Source organism: Tachypleus tridentatus, chromosome 13 (genome assembly GCF_004210375.1).
Source record: "Tachypleus tridentatus isolate NWPU-2018 chromosome 13, ASM421037v1, whole genome shotgun sequence".
Taxonomy (NCBI): Eukaryota; Metazoa; Arthropoda; class Merostomata; order Xiphosura; family Limulidae; genus Tachypleus; species Tachypleus tridentatus.
In genome coordinates, this window is record NC_134837.1 from 53,188,313 (window position 1) to 53,210,801 (window position 22,489).

At 33.6% G+C, this 22,489-nt stretch overlaps 1 protein-coding gene across 1 annotated transcript in view; it reads left to right on the plus strand.

Moving 5' to 3' along the window:
* The window catches only part of LOC143236035 (calbindin-32-like), a 100,884-nt gene extending 78,838 nt beyond the window's left edge, over positions 1–22,046 (plus strand). The window contains exons 5-11 of the mRNA XM_076474265.1: positions 1,885–1,941; positions 3,697–3,786; positions 7,709–7,764; positions 11,082–11,127; positions 13,908–13,964; positions 15,418–15,489; positions 18,985–22,046. Coding sequence (XP_076330380.1) covers positions 1,885–1,941; positions 3,697–3,786; positions 7,709–7,764; positions 11,082–11,127; positions 13,908–13,964; positions 15,418–15,489; positions 18,985–19,131 — 525 coding nt within the window. The 3' untranslated portion in view covers positions 19,132–22,046. The remainder of the gene's footprint in view (positions 1–1,884; positions 1,942–3,696; positions 3,787–7,708; positions 7,765–11,081; positions 11,128–13,907; positions 13,965–15,417; positions 15,490–18,984) is intronic.
* Positions 22,047–22,489: the final 443 nt, after the last annotated feature.

Below are 22,489 nucleotides of genomic sequence, written 5' to 3' on the forward strand. Positions count from 1 at the left end.
ACTTGACATTTCTGCTGATAGAATAAAATAATCACAGTATACGAGCCACAATACATGGACATTGCCCTGAAAAGGATCAAAATAATAGTCAGTTCCACAGTTATAAAATTCGTTAAGAACATAAGTACGGGGAGGAGGAAGAGGTCATAGAGAACCTGACCCTCCAGGGTATGAACTTTTATTACCCAAATACCGACGACATTCTTCTTCGAAGTCGTTAATGTAATAGAATGTATATTTCACTTTTGAAGCGTTTCTAAATTCCTGTGAAACTGCCATGTTTCTTAGCTTTCAAATTATCGACTTGTCTGTATGCCATTTCATATCGGTAGAAACACATAAAATTAACTTCATTCCTATATATCGCTCAGTATTAGTAAATTCTATATCAAATAACCGGCTTCTTTTCGTACAATTACCAGATGGTGGAGTCCAAATCAAATTACAGGCTTTTTTACCCTCCGTTTACACTACTGTTATAGTCAATATCAAATTATCAATTTGTTTAAATAGCGTCCATTACTGGTAGTATCTATATTGCATTATATTGAGTGGTTTTGTTTGTCATAATATTCAGTGTGAAAATAATCCCAAACAGTTTAGGCGCATTTCCTCGTGTTTGTGTAAGATATGTAGGATATCTCAGCAGTAATTAATGGGATTAATTACGATACTGATGATATTTTTATGTCATTTTTGGTATGACTTGTATGTTTGTGGGGACTGTGTACGTAATTTGGTGCGTAAATATTTCGAAATAACGCATTTAAGGCTTATGGAGTCTATAAACCCCTATCAGTAACTCTACGGTTAAACATTTCGTTGAGCGGTAAAAAAAAGATGATCATTTTTAAATTCCTTTAAGTTACAGTTCAGACTTTAAACTACGGCTTTTTAGGCTTGCTACATCGAAGATGTTGCAGCGTTCTGTTTCCACCCACTGTGTCAGTTTACCAACAGATAGTGAAAGAATCCCGTTTAAATTCTTGAAATATAGTCATAACAAACGTGCTTGATTTCCTATGTAAAAAATAGCGGGAGGGAAAATTATGCTCCTGAAAACTCCTTCGCGTGATGAAAGTGCTTTGGAACCGCGTGAACTTCAAACATTGACAGCTGCACGTTCCTTCATTCCACGTGATACTGAACTGCCTTCGAATTTTAGTATTAATGATGAGATTGTTATAACATGGTACTTTCATGTTTTAACAATAGTTTTATTTAATTCACTGTTATTTAAAGCAATTGTTTTAAGCAGCACAAAGACAGTTTTGCTACTTTGAAAACTGAAAAGTTTATAATGTTTGATCAACCAAAACCGAAGCTAAAGAAGGAAGTTTCGATTTATGTGAAACGTTGTTGCGATTAAACGATTCGGCTCTTCATACTTGACTCAAGATATTGCTGTTCGTATTTCTCAAGTTATGTAAAACATTGATATTTATACCTGAATGAAATGACATATATATATATATACAGTTTTATCGCGTATTTGTTTGAGGATGAAATATAAAAATAGTTTTATTAATTTCAGTGTAGAACATATGTATAAAGTTTTATAATGTATTGATTTTAGAATTGAACATGTATACGTGTTTATATATTTTTTCAGGATTAAATATACGTACAGTTTTATTTAGCATTAGGTTGAAAGCTGTTTACTTTAGGCTTCGTTCAGGATGGAACATACGTGTAATTTTATTACCTATTATTATTGTCAGAATAAATTTCACACAGTATTGTATCGTAAATGGAATTGAACAGAAGTTTCAAAATGATTGTGTAAACGAAAGAAATTCATACGCTATTCAAAGTTGTGAAAATCACGTGTATATTTATTTAGATTCCGTAACTCAGACTACATATGGTTATATTTTCTCATAGATTTGGCGGGAATACGACACAGATGGAAGCGGGTTTATAGAAGCCGACGAACTAAAGGTTTGTTTGTTTGTTTGTTTTCTTATAGCAAAGCCACATCAGGCTATCTGCTGAGTCCACCGAGGGGAATCGAACCCCTGATTTTAGCGTTGTGAATCCGTAAACTTACTGCTGTACTAGCGGGAGACAAAGGTTTGTTTCTGAATCGTTTCTTCCAGCAGACCGATTAACAAATAAAAAGAAAAGATGAGAGACAGAGGCTGATTTAACTCTAAATGCCTTGTCAGCTAAAAAGAAGGGAGGGGGGAACCCGGCGGGCTCTATTCTTACCAATATTATACATCAAGTGCAAGAAAGTGCCCGGTCAGCTTTACCTAACAGTTAAATACGCCCCTGTTGGGAGCTTCAGTATAAACATGTATAAATAAGTAAACAAAAACTACTACATTTTTCTACTTGTTTCTCCAATATAGAAGTCGTGGCAGTTATCACATTGTATTTTATAAATAATGTTGGTGTGGTGTTTGTCAGTGTAGTTTTTACATAGTATAGACCTCAGTTTTGTGCCGGGTTTTTGAATAAATTTGGTATTAATTGGAATGTCATATTTTGTTACTAATTTTTGCCATATATTCCCGACATCAGCAAACAAATAACCAACATTTAGCAAAAATTAGTAACAAAATATGACATTCCAATTAATACCAAATTTATTCAAAAACCCGGCACAAAACTGAGGTCTATACTATGTAAAAACTACAATGACAAACACCACACCAACATTATTTATAAAATACAATGTGAAAAACTACTACAGTTTATGTGCACCTAACACTAACACATTGAATTATTAATCAATCAAAGTTTTTAACTGTGTCAAGTAAAGACATATTGCTCATTAAAACTTAAAGGATTTCTGCAAAAAGTATATAATTCATCAAATATTAGGACTATCAATTATTGTTGAGAGAGTACAGAGATAAATAAAATACACTAAATAATAGGTACTGGAAGGTGGTTAGTTTGACAAAAATAATTTATTGGAACTGGTAGTGTTTCGTCATGTCTGTGATTTCCAGAGAGAACATGGAATCATTACGTAAACTTTATTTTACTGCGTGTTTATCATACCTTATCCTTTAACGAATTCAATCAACTTATCTAAGTGTAAAGGACATTATAATTGTTATATTATAATCATACTTTATTTGTTAATATTGCTGTTTAAAACATGCCAATGACGAATCTTCTTTAACGTGCTTTTCATACCAGTGTATTTTTAAGTAGTGTTACTAGGATTGTTGTAGTAGTCCCTCGCTGGTAAGTCTTCGGATTTACAATCCTAAAATCAGCGGTTCGATTCCCCTTGGTGGACTCATCAGATAGCCTACTGTGGCTTTGTTATAAGAAAACGCACACACATATTGTTGTAGTAAATATTTATATAATACTATAGAATTAATATAACTGATTTTATCCATTCTAACGGTTTTAGTCGATATATAAAGTTTTGTGCCTACCGCAAGTTAATAATGATTTCATAAGTTTCTCCACATTTTCATCCAAAACATAATTTTTGTACACTGCTATATTAGTTCTTTTAAAATTCCATTTTTAATTACTTTCAAGCGTATTAATAATTAATTGTTACCACCTTGATTAACTACTGAGAGGCGTTAATTAATAATTAAATGTTGTTTATTTCTCCTCGAACGTCATTTTACAATATGTCAATTTAGAAAATGCTATTAGGTTAAAGTCGCTAATTAATACTGGGGTTTTAGTTGATGTGTGAATTGTTGTATACTATTGCAGAATTTTCTGAAAGATTTATTGAAGGAAGCCAAAAAGCAGGAATATCAGTCAATAGACGAAGATAAACTTATCGAATACACTGATACTTTGGTGGGTATTTTAATACTTTAAATAAATATCAGTTCATTCTTTTTATTCTCTCTAAAGTTATCTCATAAATCATAAAGTTACTCAAATATAAATTGTTGTAAGTTATGTTTTAGTATGGAATATTGTGTTGCTTACTAGAGCGAGTTTCGGTCTGACGTGGTAATGACGTGTGACGCCTGGACATTTCGTGAATATCTGGAACACTGTTGAATATTATAAGAGGAAAAGTTAAGCGGTTTGGGTGTTTTGTGAATTTCAGGCCAAGCTACACTAGAGCTATCTGCGCCAACTATTTTAGCAGAAAAGACTAGAGGGAAGGCAAGTAGTCAATATCACCTACCGCCAACTCTTGGGCTACTCTTTTACCAATGGCTGAAAGGGCGAGAATATTTGGTGGAACAACGATTCGAATCCGCGACTCTCGGATTGTGAGTCTTGTGCCCTATCCGCGTCTAAGTTAAGGTAGAAATGTGCTACATTTAATATGTATTTTAGTGAGGCTAGAATCGCAGGATTTAGGTTCTTGAAATAATGTGAACCTTCGACGTTCTTTGTAGTGTGAGTTGTGAAGTTAGACTTTAGATTCGGTGGTGTTTGTATCGTGTTGAGTAAAATATAGAAATCGCGTTCCATTCATCAGGTGGACTGGACACTGCATTATATTTTATTGAATGATCAGAAAGAACCAACCTGAAGATAGAAACTATTACAAATGTGTACAATTAATAATATACGTACAAATACAATACATTTGTCATATCAAACTTAACATCCAAGAGAACGTGAGCATGGTAAAAAGCTTCCCCTTTTTCATGATTTTTACTTCATTTTAAACAATTAAAAATACATGGCGAGAAGGAAACAAACGTCTCGTAGTTGGAATTGTATATGATTGAGGGCTCTCATAGTGAGAGGTGAGAATATAGATTATATTCGCAAGTCTCACAATAGATCACATATAAAACGATTATTCACCATCTTTTATTTTAATTATTCGTATATGTTTTGTTTGTTTAAAATCATAAATTCACCTGTTTTATTATAGATATGCCATAATGTTCTTCGCTGAATACAAGTTGATGTTTTCACCGATGAAGTTATGCAATATTTCCGTAAAAATTCTAACGTTCATTGTTAATCCGCTGAAGTTAAATGGTTTGTAATGTTCAAAATCTATAAATGTTTCTGATAATATCTGAAGTCTCCTAATTAATAAGCGTTAATCAAAGTTATAGCTTTCGAGGTTTATAGTGTATTAACTGTAGCAAACTAAAAATATATATTGTCTACTGGCGCGTCAGACAAGATTCTAAAAATTTCAGATAAAACAACCATACTGGCATTTACATACACATATACATTATTGATTCTTACACTCGAGAATATTCTACAACTTTAGTGAATAAGCAGGAGTTTCGCAATACAGATTTAATAGTATAAATTATATGCATTTATAAATATATGTTTAAGTTTGTTTTTTTTGTTTTGGAATTTCGCACAAAGCTACTCGAGGGCTATCTGTGCTAGCCGTCCCTAATTTAGCAGGATAAGACTAGAGGGAAGGCAGCTAGTCATCACCACCAACCGCCAACTCTTGGGCTACTCTTTTACCAACGAATAGTGGGATTGACTGTCAAATTATACGCCCCCACGGCTGGGAGGGCGAGCATGTTTAACGCGACGCGGGCTCGAACCCGCGACCCTCGGATTACGAGTCGCACGCCTTACGCGCTTGGCCATGCCAGGCCATATGTTTAAGTAAAACAAACATCCATATTAAAATAAACATATAATAGTAAATCCGTCACAGTTTTAATTAATTTTCGATTTCATACAAAAACAACTGCTGTTTCTCTATTAATTAACCATTACTCCAACAAACGACTATGATGGTTTATTTAACTAATACTCACTCAAACAACTATTGTCTTAATTAATTGTTACTCAAACAAAAAACACTGAAAGTTTTAATTACATGATAATTATTCCTACAAGTAACTATTAAGATTTTATGAATTAACTAACAACAGCTAACGACTGAATATTAATTAACCAATATTGTCATAAACTTCTGTTGATGAATATTAATTAACAATATAAAGTCTAATGACTGCATAATGATTAAGGGATCCTATCATAAACAGCTAATGAACTGTGCATTAGTTAACCAACACCTACTGGTAAATGTTAATTAACAGTCTCATGTTTATAATTAACTGTTATGCTCACAAACAACTAGCAATTTTTATGAAAAACAGTTGACTGCCTGTTTATTTGTTACAAAGTGCAAAGCTACACAATGGGCTGTTTATGCTGTGCACAGTGAGGATATCGAAATCCGGTTTTTAGCTTTACAAGCTCCCAAACTTACTGTTGAACTGCGGGGGAGATAAAGTCCTCCTGGTACAGCGGTAAGTCTACGGATTTACAACGTTAAAATCAGGAGTTCGACTCCCCTCGGTGGAATTAGCAGATAGCCCGATGTGGCTTTGCTATAAGAAAACACACACACTGACGATATAAGTTTTGTTTGTTTTGGAATTTCGCACAAAGCTATTCGAGGGCTGTCTGTGCTCGCCGTCCCTAATTTAGCAGTGTAAGAGTAGAGGGAAGGCAGCTAGTCATCACCACCCACCGCCAACTCTTGGGCTACTCTTTGTACCAACGAATAGTGGGATTGACCGTTACATTATAACGCCCCCGCGGCTGGGAGGGCGAGCATGTTTGACGCGACTCGGGCGCGAACCCGCGACCCTCAGATTACGAAGCGCACGCCTTAACGCGTAGGCCATGCCAGGCCCTGACGATATAAGACGACAACTAATGGCCTGTTATTACTCACAACAACAATTATCGGTGTCTTCTGGGCGTGGTTTGAGAACTAGTTTCCTGGGCAGCAGATAAAATAGTCTGGGGATGTCGCTGAACACTCTTACAGGTGCACAACAGAATTATCAGTCAATATTTAATTGAAACAGCCACCCAATATTCATGTAGCTGCTGGTATTGTTGGCTGGCTGGCTGACCTCTCGTTATTAGCTTGAAACTAGGGATGTTGCCTCTGTCTGAACCCTATAGATCTCTGTACTGACTGTTTAAATCACGTGTACATAAAGTTTGGTTCAGTTTGTTTTGAATTTTGCGCAAAGCTACACGAGGGCTATCTGCACTAGTCGTCCCTAATTTAGCAGTGTAAGACTAGAGGGAAGGCAACTAGTCATCACCATCCACCGCTAACTCTTGGGCTACTCTTTTACCAACGAATAATGGGATTGACCGTGACCCTCAAATTACGAGTCGAATGTCTGAACCACCTGATCATCCCGAGCCTGTACATAAAGCGTTGCTCACTTTTAATGTCTTTACTGTTTTTATTGAACTGTTAATATTTGTGTAGTCTTTATTTCCAATATCCTTGTTGAACTGTCAATGTCAATGTAGTCTTTATTTCCAATGTCTTTGTTGAACTGTCAATGCCAATGTAGTCTTTATTTCCAATGTCTTTGTTGAACTGTCAATGTCAATGTAGTCTTTATTTCCAATGTCTTTGTTGAACTGTCAGTGTCTAAGTAAACTTTATTTCCAATGTCTTTGTTGAACTGTCAATATGTAAATAGTCTTTATTTCCAACGTCTTTGTTGATCTTCAGTGTCTCTATATTCTTTGCTGAATTTCCATGTATTTACTATCTTTACTGAATTTTTGAAGTCATTGTAGGTTTTACAGGACTTCAGAATTTTGTGAAATGTGTTTTTTATAGTGTTGTTTTCTTGATCTTTAAGTGTCTTCATGTTACCTGCTGTTCGTCAAGATCTTCGTATTTTGTGTAATATTTCACTGCCATTGTTACTTCTGTTATATGTTTCTAATTCTTATTGGTTGGAATATGTGTTAATAACTATTTACATGTGTTATTCTGCAGCTTCACATTTTCGACACCAACAAAGATGGAAAACTGCAGCTGAGTGAAATGGCCAAGTACGTTGTTTTCAGTTTTTTTTTTAATCTTATATTTAAATAAGCATCGACTAATTTCATGCAGACATAAATATGAAAGAGGTTATAAAATTAATTTACCTTAACTTCAAAATAATGAAATATAAAGGGGAAAACACACAAAAAGACAACATAAATATACAAAGGCTTTAAACTATAGACGGGTATATATTATAGAAATAGTTAAACAACGCGAACGTTGTTGTAATAGTTAATTAAGCGGAACTTATGTTTCATAAAACGATTTGATATTTTACCTTACACACATCTTCCAGAAGATAATATATTTCAGTAATTACATATTTACATTTGCTGATTGATTGCGATGGATGAGAAACATTATGTTTTAATATATTTATGTTTAGCTGTGGTGATTTCCAGTGAATTGAAAAAGAGGACAATTATTACAAACATTCAGGTTTGATGAGTAATCAGTATCAACAGCAATTCCATCCTATTATATTATTCCTTGATCTGCTAAATTTACCAATCACTTGTTGAATATAGAAAGGAGAGGAATAATGTATCAGGTTGGTTTTTAGAAGCTGTTTGATTTATCAATCATTTGTGAACAAGGCTGGTCCCTGGAACCTGTTTGGCTTAAATCAGCCACTTGTGAATCAAATTGGTTTCTGGATCTTTTTAGTTGAATCATCCATTTGTGGGTTAGATTGGTTACTTCTAGCTGTTTGGCTTAAATCAGTCACTTGTGAATCAGTCTAGTTCGTTGGAGCTATTTGATCTGAATCAGCCATTTGTGTATGAGACTGGTTCCTGGAAACTGTTTGGTTTAAATGAACCACTTTTGTATCAGACTGGTTTTAAAACTGTGTATGATTTAAATTAGCCACTTTTGTATCAGACTGGTTTTAAAATACTGTTTGGTTTAAACCAATACTTGAGTATCAGACTGGTTCCAGAACACTGTTTAATTTAAACCGGCTACTTGACTGTCAGGCTGGTTCATGATTGCTGTTTGGTTTAGAGCTGCTACTTGTGTATCAGGCTGGTTCATGATTGCTAGTTGAATTAAGTCACCCTTATTGCATCTGGTTGATATTAATTCCTGAGTCCCGGCATAATTTGGAGTTTTTATTTTGAGTTAAGTTAATACTTTTTCACACAGCAAAAATATTTTAATAATATTTAAAACTACTCTGCCGATGAAAAGAAGAGCGCTATAATATAATTTTTTTTCTATCATAAGTTATTATATAGTGTTTCTTGAAAGGTTGTTCCGTAAGTCCAAATAGTGGTTCTTCCGTTGTTAGGGTGTTATTTTAAAGTAAAACTCGAGGTAACTACACGTCTAAATTAAGGAAAAATCGTTCTAATGTTTTTAATTTCACTTATAAAAATGGTCATTTATTTGTTTGTTTTATGTAGACTTGTTTTCCTGTCGTTTTAGTGGTACCAATGCGCGATTTGTACAAAGTAAGTGAGTTGCCATGACGATACGTCATTGTATACTGTAACATTACTAAACATCAGAACTCGTGGTGCGTGCCATATCAACTTAAACCTTAGGGACGACTTTTATGGGTAACAAATAAAACTTTATTACAAGCTTAACGCAGCGATAAATGTACAACATTTCGACAAAGCTTCATCATCATTAGATACCTAGTTCAAGTCATCTATACAAGTTTTTAGTTTCAAAGACGGTTCCTTGTAATAAAATTTGCATTTATCCTAGTCGTATGAATTTGTAGAATATAATAGAGTATGAAGTAGTGGTGAAAATACGCCAACTTATTACCCATTACATATGAATTTTTTTTTTTAGTATTTAGATTTCAGTTAGGATTAAAATATTATGAACCGATACAGGTAATAATGACCGATCTGTTGTTCGACGATCAAGAAATAACTTATTATAGGCATCGCTCGTGCTTAAAAGATGTAGGTCTCGGGCCCATAACCTCCCCCATCCCCGAGATCATAGTTTTCTGTTTTGATTTTTCAAGACAATCATCTGAGGATTCGGGGCACAGGCTTCGTGTGCCAGTGCCTAGCTAGCGACGCCTCTGTAATTCATAACTCTATAAAACTCTTACTGTGAAAAGTTGAAATAAGTAAACGTTGGTCAGTTTATCAAAACTTAAGGCGAAACACAGATGACGAGGCGAAGATAGTGATATTATAAAACCCCTAATTTTTAAACAGTAAGCATGGATGGTTAAGCCCCCCTTACTGCCTTCTATAGATCTTCTTAATAAAATAGTCCATTGTCAGTCTGTTTCTGTTATCACGTACTTGTTAATATTGAGACGTTTTATGCTCATAGATTTCATTTGCTCTATTAATCACTCTTGGTGGTAACAAATATTTATTACTAGTGAATATTTTAGTGTAATGATAATTACCAGACAGGTAGTATGTTAACATATACGTAAATAGATATATAAATAAATGGAAAGACTGGTACAGAAACATAAATAAACAGAAGGACAAATGGTAATAAACATACAGATAAACAAAAGGAAAGTTGTAGATACTGACATGAATAAATAGAAAAACAGGCACTGATAATCAAAGATAACTAGAATTATAGAAATATAACTAAACAGAAAGATATATTCAGATATGTCACAAAGAACAGATAAACAGTCAGTTATACAGGCTTAAATACTCACAAAGATAGACAAATGGGCAGCTTCAGATATTTTTATAAATAAACAGAATGACAGGTGATGATAAACATATAGACAAACGGAAAAATAAGACTGCTAGATGCATAGATAAACGGAAAGACAAGACCGGTAGACATATAGATAAACGGAAAGACAGGTGATGGTAGATACATAGATGAGCAGAAAGGCCGGTACTGATAGATATATATTTAAAGTGAAAGAGAGATTCATATAGATACATAGATAAACAGAAAGACAAGGCTGATAGAAATATGAATAAACGGAAAGATAAATGATGGTAGATACATAGATGAGCAGAAAGAGAGAGACAAATACAGACATCGTTAACTAGAAGAGATAAAGATATGTTATTGACCCTATATTTCAACCTTCTTCAAGACATGGACATTTTTGGAATGTAATTATGTAGGTGCTGGAGAAAAATGTTATTTCATTATTTAATTTGCTTTTGATTACTGGACTTGTTAGAAATAAAACAGAAGATAAAGAAACACTTCTAATTTGAACACTGTTCTCGTGTGGCCATAATTATATCAATCTATCTCAAGTTCACGAAATGATTTTGTAATTATGAAGTTAATAAGTGTATGATTACAGGTTGTTAAGTGTATTTTTGTTGTTGTTTTTTTCTGGTTCCTTAAACAGGTTACTTCCGGTTAAAGAGAATTTTCTTTGTCGGTCTGCTTTCAAAGTAAGGTTCATTTTATTTTCATGTTCTCTGAGAAATGAAGTTGGCTTTGTTAATTTAACATTTTTTTAGGGTTAACTAACACTTCCTATCACATTTAATGAAGTTATTGAAGTGGTTGTCTTATTTTATGTTATTTAAAAATGCTGAATATCCGAAAAATTTCAGTTTACCAGAATACAGACTTCGCCAGTATGTAATATATATATATATATTATATATACAGAAACGCTAAATTTCAATTTCTGTTGTGACAAATATATTTATATATGCTTCTGTTACGTCATTTGAAATACATAAGTATTCAAGAAAGACCCCTTTCAGTGCTTTGGTATATCTGTGTTTTAATTTGAAACCGTAACATTTCTAGTTTTGACTCCTTTTAAATTAAAATCATAACTTCTCTTTGTTTGTTTCTTTACTAAATCATAATGCGTCTAATAAGTCGATACTCAAGGTGGCAAATGCAGTGTCTTGAATTCTTAAATTTACCCTTTTTAACTTGAAACAGAGAGAGACGTTTGTGTGAAATATCAAAAGAAAAAAATATAGAGAAACGAAAGTCAAACCTAGTAAATTACGTTCATCAATTATTGTGAAATAATGCTTGTTTGAAGTGAGCAATCATAGATTACCTGGCTAATTAATCACTGAGGGCAAGAGGTATTGGTTTTGCTTGTTTAGAATCTCGCGCAAAACTACATGAGTGCTATCTGCGTTAGTCGTCCCTAATTTAGCAGTAAAGACTAGAGGGAAGGCAGCTAGTCATCACCACCCACCGCCAACTCTTGGGCTACTCTTTTACCAACGAATATGAGGAGATTGACTGTCACATTATAACGCCCCCACGGCTGAAGGTGCGAGCATGTTTGGTGTGACAGGGATTCGAACCCCCGACCCTCGGATTACGAGTCAAGTGCTTTACCCACCTGGCCATGCCGGGCCGGCAAGAGGTAACGATACACAGACAGTCTTTCAGTAGGTAGCGGGACTCCCTCCATAAGCAAGATATAGATCATCCACAACAAATGGATTGTTTGTTTATTTCGAATTTCGCGCAAAGCTACATGAGGGCTATCTGCGCTAGCTGTCCCTAATTTAGCAGTATAAAACTAGGGGGAAGGCAGTTAGTCATCACCACTCACCGCCAACTCTTGGGCTACTCTTTTACTAACGAATAATGGGATTGACCGACACATTATAATTCTCCCACGGCGGAAAGAGCGAACATGTTTGGTGTGACCAATATTCGAACCCGCGACCCTCAGAATATGAGTCGAGTGCCTTAATCACCTGGCCATGTTGGGCCTGCAACAAGTGGAATCAAATGTTATATAATTAGACGATAGGTGGCGAGCAACAGAATTACGAAGTAGTTTTAAACAGTATGATATCATCTAGTTCTTAACAATGGAGGATAAAAGGCTATGCTCATAAACTGCACCACGCGTCAAACTCCTGACATACAAGTAATTGTTATACCTCATATTGTTGATTGTACGACGATTCTTTTTCCACAAAGTCCTGACCTAGAACTGTGTGACTCTCACACTTTTTATTCTGATTTATAGAACGACACTTCCTGTTGTTATTACATCAGCTGTGTGCAGTTAATTCTTATAATACCTCACTTGTGTTTACCAGCTTGGAATGATGAATCTTAAAAGTGTTTGAAGAAATAGCAATATGATATTTAATGAGGACTTCGTTGAAAATTATGTCTGGTTACTCACATCCTCAGCACTGTTAAAGTCCGTTTTAATTTACTTTGGTGACAGAAAGTAAAGTGTCGACCTAAAGGATCACAAACTCAGTTTATCAGGACAGCAGGCTTGTATTAGACCATCTACTCCTATTCACATTTACTGTGGGTAATATGTAAAATAATCAAAGAACATTGGAAATGTCAATCTATGCCAAATTTTAAATGTATTGTGAAACAGAATCATAAATTTGATGTCAAATCCACCACTTGGGACTGCAGGTGTGTAGAGAGGTACTTTCATAGCAACTTAATCATTTTGCTACATCCGGCCTTGTCACTAACGTATTAGAACCTACCCAATTCATGCTTTCCTTCGATACACCGTTTGTACATGAAATCCGTGAACGATAGATAATATTTAACAAACACCAAGTAACAATAAGTATTATGTGCAAAAATTACTGAATGCCAGTCAACAACACCCATGTCAAGTTATGGGCCACTCTTATAACGTACTCCCGGTCACATAGCACCGAGTGCGATTTTGTGACAGGAGGGCACGATTTATTCATGTTGAGATTCACACTCTAGCTCGCTGACCACTAAGCTTTACATGACCTACCCTAATTTTAATTGAGTTATTCCGTGACGTTTTAGAAAGTTGTTTAAAATCAGAGTCCAAAGATTCATCACGGTTGTTTGTAAGAAACTACTAATCGGTTATTACTCATACTTGGTGTTCGAGAGATAGAAACAAATTGAAAAGAAGCTCCAAAGAAGAGACACCACATATATTCCTCCTTCTCAAAATGTGCTGTCCCTATATCTGTAGTATATATATTGTCTTAGCAAAAGGGTTTTTCTGATTTTAGTTAGAATTCTTTAATACTGGTTCTTTCTTTATAACTGGCAATGTGTAAGTTTTTCACATGCATGTTATGCATTTTATTTATTGTTAAATCTTTGCATCAGTGATTGTCGCATCACGTGATGTATTAACTTACTGACATCTGTATTCATCTATGGATTCTCCATAGGATTGTGTGGTAAACATTAGTAATTTTGCTTCTTACATCAGGGCTGCAGTAAACTGACCAGGGAAGACATTGAAAGAGTATTTGCTCTATATGATAGGGTAAGTTGTTGTAATGCATTTTTGTTATCTAAATTACTTTTAAAATATTTCAGAGACGCATTTAATGGGATCATGTGTTATTTGTTAATTACACAAACTTCTGAACAGATCATAGGATATTTGTTAATTATACGCACTTCTCAAGAGATCATGTATTATTTGTTAATTACACGCACTTATCAAGCGATCATGTATTATTTGTTAATTATACGCACTTCTCAAGAGATCATGTATTATTTGTTAATTACACGCACTTATCAAGCGATCATGTATTATTTGTTAATTATACGCACTTCTCAAGAGATCATTTATTATTTGTTAATTATACGCACTTCTCAAGAAATCATGTATTATTTGTTAATTATACGCACTTCTCAAGAAATCATGTATTATTTGTTAATTATACGCACTTCTCAAGAGATCATGTATTATTTGTTAATTACATGAACTTCTCGTTTTTTGCAAGGTCGAACTTAGTGAACAGGAATGTTTTGATATAAAACATCTTAGGCTTTGTAACTAGAAACGTTTTATTAGCATTATTTAGCACAAACAAAGAATAATTAACAGTTATGAGTCACAAAATACATCATGATACCAAAAAGGTCTGTAACAGTCATCATAATATGGAATAGCAAAGATCGTGGCAGAGGGGCAGTTTTCTTTGCTAATAATATTTTCCATGGACACACTTATGTATGATGAATGCATGAGGAACGCCATGAGAATGTATGAACTTACCAAGTATGTCAGACAGGAGTACATTCGCTGTCACGATGTTTACGAACACTATCCATTTCAGTGGATACTATAATATGTTTGTTTTTCCAGAAATTCGCGCAAAACTTTACAAGAGATATCTCAATACAGTCATCCATACTTTAGTACTCAGAGACTGGAGAGCGAAGACTGAAAGATTACAACATCCAACGTCAACTTTTGGGCAATTTTTTCTAACCAGATATTGGAATTTAGTCGCCACTCTTATAACACTCAAAACGCGGAGTGCGATTTTGCGACAAGAGGTCACGAATCACGAAACATTGGCTTCACAGTTTGGGCAAATTAACCACTAGGTCACACTCAGTCCTATCATTTGGGTATTGGAGTCGCCCCGTTTTATACTTTCCTTGGGCACACTGTATATAACAAACAAAATAACAATAAGTGTTATACAGTCACTGAAAAAAAATGTATCTTTGTGTGATTCCTTTTATCAACATTTCTAATTGCTTCTGATCCTGCGATCTTTGTATAAAAACTTTCCAGGTACTCATTAATAAGAAAACGTATAATAAACTGCAACTTCTAGTATAAACAGTATTCCATTTTTGGCGTGTAGTACCGAAAAAAAATTGACAGTTAAATATAGCAGCGAAACGTAAATAATGATGCTAGAGCTAAGTGATAATAATAGAAAGGCTTGATCCTCCTTTTCCTGTGTTTGTAACAGGATAAAAATGGCACCATTGAGAACGAAGAATTGAAGGGGTTTTTGAAGGATCTCTTGGAGCTTGTCAAAAAGGTAAGTAATAATAAACTTAATCATTAACCATTTTACATTTATCACATAACTTGTTGTACGTATATGACTCATATAAGCATGAGGAACAATAAGTTGTGTGGCATATATATAGGTGTCGCTGTATGTAAAACTCCTAGCGTAGAATGACCAATGTTTACATTTTGTACTGAAGAGTGTATTGGATTAAAAAAACAAAAAACAACTGTCTGTGACACTGAAAAAATTCACTTACGATCCACATTCTTTAAACTGTAAGAATCTACGCGACGTAACTGACTGCAGTTTGATAATCAACTATATTATATGAAGAACTGTGCTGACTAAACTGTAAGTTTGTTTGTTTCTTTGTTTAATTTCACAAAGCTACCCTAAGACTATCCGCCCTCTCTTATTTTGAAGTGACAAACTAGATGGAAGGCAGTTAGTAAACAGTACCCACCGCAAACTCTTGTGCTACTCTTTATCAACAAAAAGTGTGATTGATTGGCACCTAATATAATAATTTACCCACGGCTGGAAGAGTGGACATATTCGGTAACAAGCTTCGAACCCGCACATTGCGAGTCGGTTGTCATAACTACTACACTGTGAAACAAAGTATTTCATAGGAAATTCTAATGTTACTGAGGAAAACTTTCTATACTTACAAGAAACAGCCTTGAAAATACAAAAAAGATGATTTCAAATATCCTAAAGCTTATAAACGACAAACCAACCAGTCTTAAGCTCAGAGAAGAGAATAAAAACTGCCTCAAAACGTATAAAATTATCAAAAAGCCACTGTTAAACGAAAAGAACAAATCTTCAAACCAACCTTAACCATAGAAAAAAACATACTTTACTCTTGCAGATATATCAATGTGTAATTAACGTTCTGTGTGAAATGAACAGAAAGGTTTGCTTTTGCCACCGATCTTACCAAATGTTAGTCCAGTAGCAGGTAGCATTAGTTATTCTGGTAGATACATATAGATGAGTGTATATATACGACTAAACTATTGAAGACCCGGATGTTGTTTTCTTATTTAATATCTGCACCGTGTAGCAATCACATTACACATCTACAACCAGGCGGCGAGTAACATTATTTCAATTTCTACAACTACTGAATCTTTCACATGTGTTCTACGATATTCCTTCCACCAGGGAGCGAGCACATTTTCGAAACTTGCAACTATGCCGTCCAACTATCACGAGTGATTGTAGCGTCATCTATATGAGCATCTTATGGTATGGTTACAGCTGAATTCATTGCAAGCCGTTCTTTTTCAATTCCGATACAATTATTACCTTGTACAGATAAGAATAACACGCCATATTAACTGATGGTAGTTTTAATGATGTTGCGTCTAATTAAATATACTTTAGAATATATATATATATATCTATTTTTCAGCTTCTCTATCTCTCAGCACTTCCAAACTTTTAAGGATTAATTAGTATACCAAAGAGGGATCATAAAATCCCTTACTTTATTCATTTTTTTTCATTTTTATCAGATTTAGAGCCATTTATATTTTTCATTAATACCTATGAATGACACCGACCTACGGAAACCAAATGTTAGTCCAGTAGTAGGTAGCATTAGTTATATTGGTGGAGAGATATATATGAGTATATGTATACGACTAAACTATTGAAAACTCAGATGTTTACCTAGTGTGCAGCTGTTCACAAATTGCACAGCTGTGAATATATTTGCACAGTTCAAATAAAATTGAATTCTATGGATAAATATTAAATTAACATATTTAAGAGTATAAAACTCCATTCCAGAGTTGATAAATAAATGTATTTGCTAGAATATCCTTTATTTTGTGTATCACTTGTTACTAGGCTTGTATATATGAAGCGCAATAAGGCGCCTTATATTAAAAAAAACTGATGAAGTTAAATTATAATTATGTAGTTAAAAATCCTTAGGAAAATCACTGCGAAAACTATTGAGAACTAGCAAGGACGTTATAAATATTGTAAATATGACCATCTGGGAGTTGGCAGTGTTGAGCATGGTCTCGAATGATGAACATTAGCGTGGCTAACAATTAACTATAACTAACCTAGCCACAAAAATACGACATCGGGGAAAAGTGATATAACTATTTTAGAGTTTTTGAATTTTTTTCTTTTTTTAAAACAAAATATTTTTACATTTATGCTACCGTAAACCAGAAGAATGTTCATATTTGATTAATTTTTCAATCTGCTTTCCAGTATACTTTTCATTCTAAAAGAGATTTTTAAAATGAAATCAGAGAAATCAGACTTATATAACGCTACATAAGAACCACCTGTGCATGACAGTCCATAAGTTTGAACTGATAGACTAGAAAGAAGGGAGCTAATCAAACCACATCTCGCCAACTTTTGGGCTATTCTAATCAAATGATCCGTTTTGATCGTTACTATCATAATCCAACTAAAGTTCGAAGTGCAAAGCGTAGATTTCTGTGTGTGTGTATGCGAGGATGAGACACGATCCACGAATATTTACACCACCAATCTACGTCTACTTTTAAGAAGTATTGAAGGCCTGGCAAACATTCAGTAAGGCTAGGTAATAGTTGAATGTTTTATATTTCTGAGTTTAAAGGTTTTGTTTAATAGAAGGAGGCATGAAAAACGTATCATAATTTAAGCTGGGTTCAGGAAAACAAAAATGGTAGTCATTGATATTTCTTTTACTAAATATTAATTTTCCTCACGTATTTTGCTTGTAAGCAGGCTAAGTTTGTATTTTGCTAAGTTCTTCGCTTGCACACTTTTCGTTACACATTAATTTTGTAAGAGCACTATAGGAGGCGTACATCGCATATAGTGTTGAATATTACACAGTTCCAATGTTACACCTGGATTTTATTCATCTTTCACTGTTATCGCAAGGGGACTCGCAACATTATAGCATACTATTCAATATTTTGTGGTTTCGCTTTTATTTTAGGGTTTTACCAACAAGGGGAGGGTGTGATATAGTGGTTTAGATGTCGGTCTATGGATCCAAATGTTCATCGATCGCGTTCTATTAGTTTACTCACAAATTCTACTCCGTTCTTTGGGATCGTGAGTGTGTTGTAAAACCAACGCAAGAGTTGGCGGTCGGTGACTTTGAAACTTGATCAGCTACTTTCTCTTCAGTATATCAGCTCAAAGTTAAGGACGACTTGCTTGCTTGTTTGTAGTTAAGCACAAAGCTACACAATGGTTATCTGTGCTCTGCCCACCACAGACATTCCACTTTGCCACTGATAGCCCTTGCTTCACAATAACACGAAATTGATATCATAATATCTATATTTAACGATGATTTAAGTTTAACTTCGATTGTAAACCAAACTCTGTCTGAAAATAAAATCATTTTACAATCGCTTATTATAAAAACTTCGGAAAATCCTTTGTTGACATACAACATTTAACTAGTATTCTTCATTTCAGCCATCTTTACTAGGGTATGAAATGTGGATAGATAAATCTAATTCTCTTCTAATATTATTTTAGGATTATGACGCCCGAGATTTAATGGAATTCCAAGAAGCCATCTTACGGGGTTGTGACTTTAACAGAGACGGGAAGATCAACAAGAAAGAACTAACTATGATTCTCATGGCACTGGCTAAACACCCACCAGATGAGGGTTCTAAATAAGCTAATCAGAAACAGCCACTTGCAGCATCTTTTACCATGGTTGGCTTAAATCCTTTCTGTCGCAATATCTGCGCTCTAATCTTCATTCTTTTTGCTCAACTATATATATATAACAGTATCGAAGTATACATTTTGATGTTTTTGGCCGTATTCCTTGAAGATTTTTGATAACTGACTAAGGATAGGAATGGTTCTCAAATCGATACACCTGTTCAAAATGTCTTTGTATTGGTAAATAATTATTAATAACTATTATAAACTAAATTGTACAAATGTTTTAATTTCTTAAAAAATCGTCAGCTCTGATGTCATTAGTGTTCAGTACTATTTTGCTGAAAGTAAAATATGTAATGTGAAATATACAAAAGCTAGAACGTTCATTAGTGAACATTTGGTAACTAAATAATGTAAACGTGAACAAAAGCAGATCTAAGTGCATCAGAACGGCTGATACGGGTATTAACACTTTTACTGACAAGCGAAGAACAATGTTGTTCTTCGCTTGTCAGTAAAAGTGTTAATACCCATATCAGCCGTTCTGAGATACATTTTTATTTCAAGTAGGTTTCTCGTCATCAAGCGACCGATAAGCTTAAATGCTGCTCAAGCTAATGACATTAAAAATTTAAACTACTGCAACATCAAAACAAAACAAAAAGTTGCTAACAACGTTAAAGCTAAGGACAGTTGTAATTAAAACTCCTAAAAGTTGTAAAAGAAGAGAAATTCAAGTTGAAACTAATGACATTAAAAATTGAAACTACAAATAATACCTCAACAGAGGACAGTCAAAATTAAAGCTACTAAAAGTTTTAAATCTAATGACAATCAAAACTCAAACTATTAACAGTAATGAAACTAATAATATTCAAAATTATGATTAATAACAAAACTGAAAGTGGGAAAGCCGAAATTAAAACCACTAGAAGCTGTAAAACTAAAAGAAATTAAAATTAAAGCTAATGGCATTGAAAAGTATAATCACTAAAAACATTAAAATTAATGGCATTTAAAACTGAAACTACCAACAACATCGAAACTAATATCATTCAGAATTGAAACTAATAACGTTCAAAATTCAAACAACTAGCAACACCGAAACTTTGGAATTTAAAACTACTAACATCATTGAAATTAATGGCATTCAAAACTTAAACTCCTACCGATACCAAAACTGGAGACAGTGAAAAGTTTTAACATTGTTGAGTTTTAAAATAGAAACTCTTAACAATATTCAAACTGAGGAGAGTTGAAACTAAAGGTACTAAAAGCTGTAAAACCTATAATTGAAACTGCTAGCAATACCGAAATTGAAGATAATAAAAATTAAAGCTACTAAATGTTGTAACATTGTTGAGATTGAAAACTGAAACTACAAACAATACTGAAACTCAGAACAGTCGAAATTAAGGCTGTATATTCTCGGATGATATACGATTTTTTGATTAAATAATAAAAAATTGTCCTCTTTGAGTTTGATTTATTATTATTCTATACAGTATATTCTATCACATCAAATACTTTATAAATCTAATAATAAACGTTATTACTTTGGATGATTAAATTCATCAACGAAACTAAAGCTACTAAAAGTTTTAAAACTAATGGCATTCAAAATTAAAACTACTAACAATATCGAAACTGAGGACAGTCAAAATTAAAGCTACTAAAAGTTTTAAAACTAATTACATTTAAAATCAGAATTATTGAGGTCAAACTGGTGTATCAAACTTAAATAATTTAACACCATTCAAACTAGATATACACGAATATCAGCCCACTAACACCACTACAACTAGGGATATTCGAAGCTTATAAAGCTATCAATACCAGTAAAACTTAAAACTAAAGCTATAAAAGTATTATAGTTGTTTATCTTCGAAACTAGTTTTAAAAGTGCAAAATTAGAGTCCACTTAAGAATATTCGAAATAAGACAACAAAGTTCAGAATTACCATTCAAAACTATGGGTACTGAAAACCGTAAAGCCAAGAACATTTAAACGTATCTCACTATTATTAACATTAACACCATTATATTGCTATAGTCAAAGGCTTTACGAATATATATGCATATATATGCACTTTTGTACTGAAATATGTTGATACATATACTATTGTATTGAAATTTACGCATTGGCAGTAAAACTGTTTATGTGCACTCAATGGACAAAACGAATAAGTGGGTAAGAAAGCAAGGATATCAAATGTGTTATGAGGATTTCTGGAACATCCAGTCGCTCGGAGTTTGGAGGATGTAGAGGATAGTAAGTGATAAAAATTGTTAAATTCTGATAAACTTGTTTGTGGAACTATTTTTTGTCTCTTTTTATTGAATAACGTTAGAGTTTTTATGTGTAACTGCTAAATAATGTCCGCTTCCTGTGTAATAGACAGTAAAATACAATTTATCTGACTTTTCCATATTCTGAGAAACATATTCATTTACACTTAAGTAGTGAATATTTTATTAAAGAACCTCGACAATTTAACTATCGTGTTTTTGTCCATTACATTCATAATTTACTAGATAGCTTACTCGTAAGACTTGGATAAAGCTAATTATAATACCTAGTTTTCAAATTTTGAATAATATTCTATCATAAAAATCTAAAAATTAATGTTACATTTTGTTGTTTCAAATGTGTGATCTATCCAAGAGTTTATTGGTGGTTTTAAAAAATATTTGTGAGTTGATCGTACGTCGCACGTTCTTTTTGTGGTTTTTTGTTAATGTGAATCGTTTATTTATATTACTTTACATACGCGTAGTTTTAATAATTAAAATCATTACAATATTTTGTTGTTTATGCAATTAGTTTATTTAAATAAGCGGATTTTGAGGTTTTGCAAATCTTTGAGGTGTATGTTCTCAGAGGATATACGATTTCTTCATTAAATAATACAAAAGTTGTTCTCTTTGAGTTTGACTGATTATTATTTTATATAGAATATTCTATCACTTTAAATACTTTATTTGTTTTCAAAATTCTTGCTATTAATGTTCATTACTTGGATTGTGGATGATAGAACTCTTCAACAAACTGCTCAAGACGGATATTATTTCCTGTGACTGAAATCAAATGTGTCAGAGAGCTGGGAGGAAGAAAAATCTCACTTTATTTGATTAACGTTTTCGTACAACATACTTCCTGAAAAAAGAATGGCATATGTGATGCCTTCCAGATAAGCACGCTGGGGGAAAAACTTAATAGTTACAAACTTCTGTTTTGGCTATCGAATTAGAAAGACGGCAGTTAAGAGAGTTTGCACATTAACTGAACAACATAATCAAACTGTTGAGATGTTGAAAGTGTCTCCGTCACATTTCCACGATTTATCTTAAATTCTCAATTGAC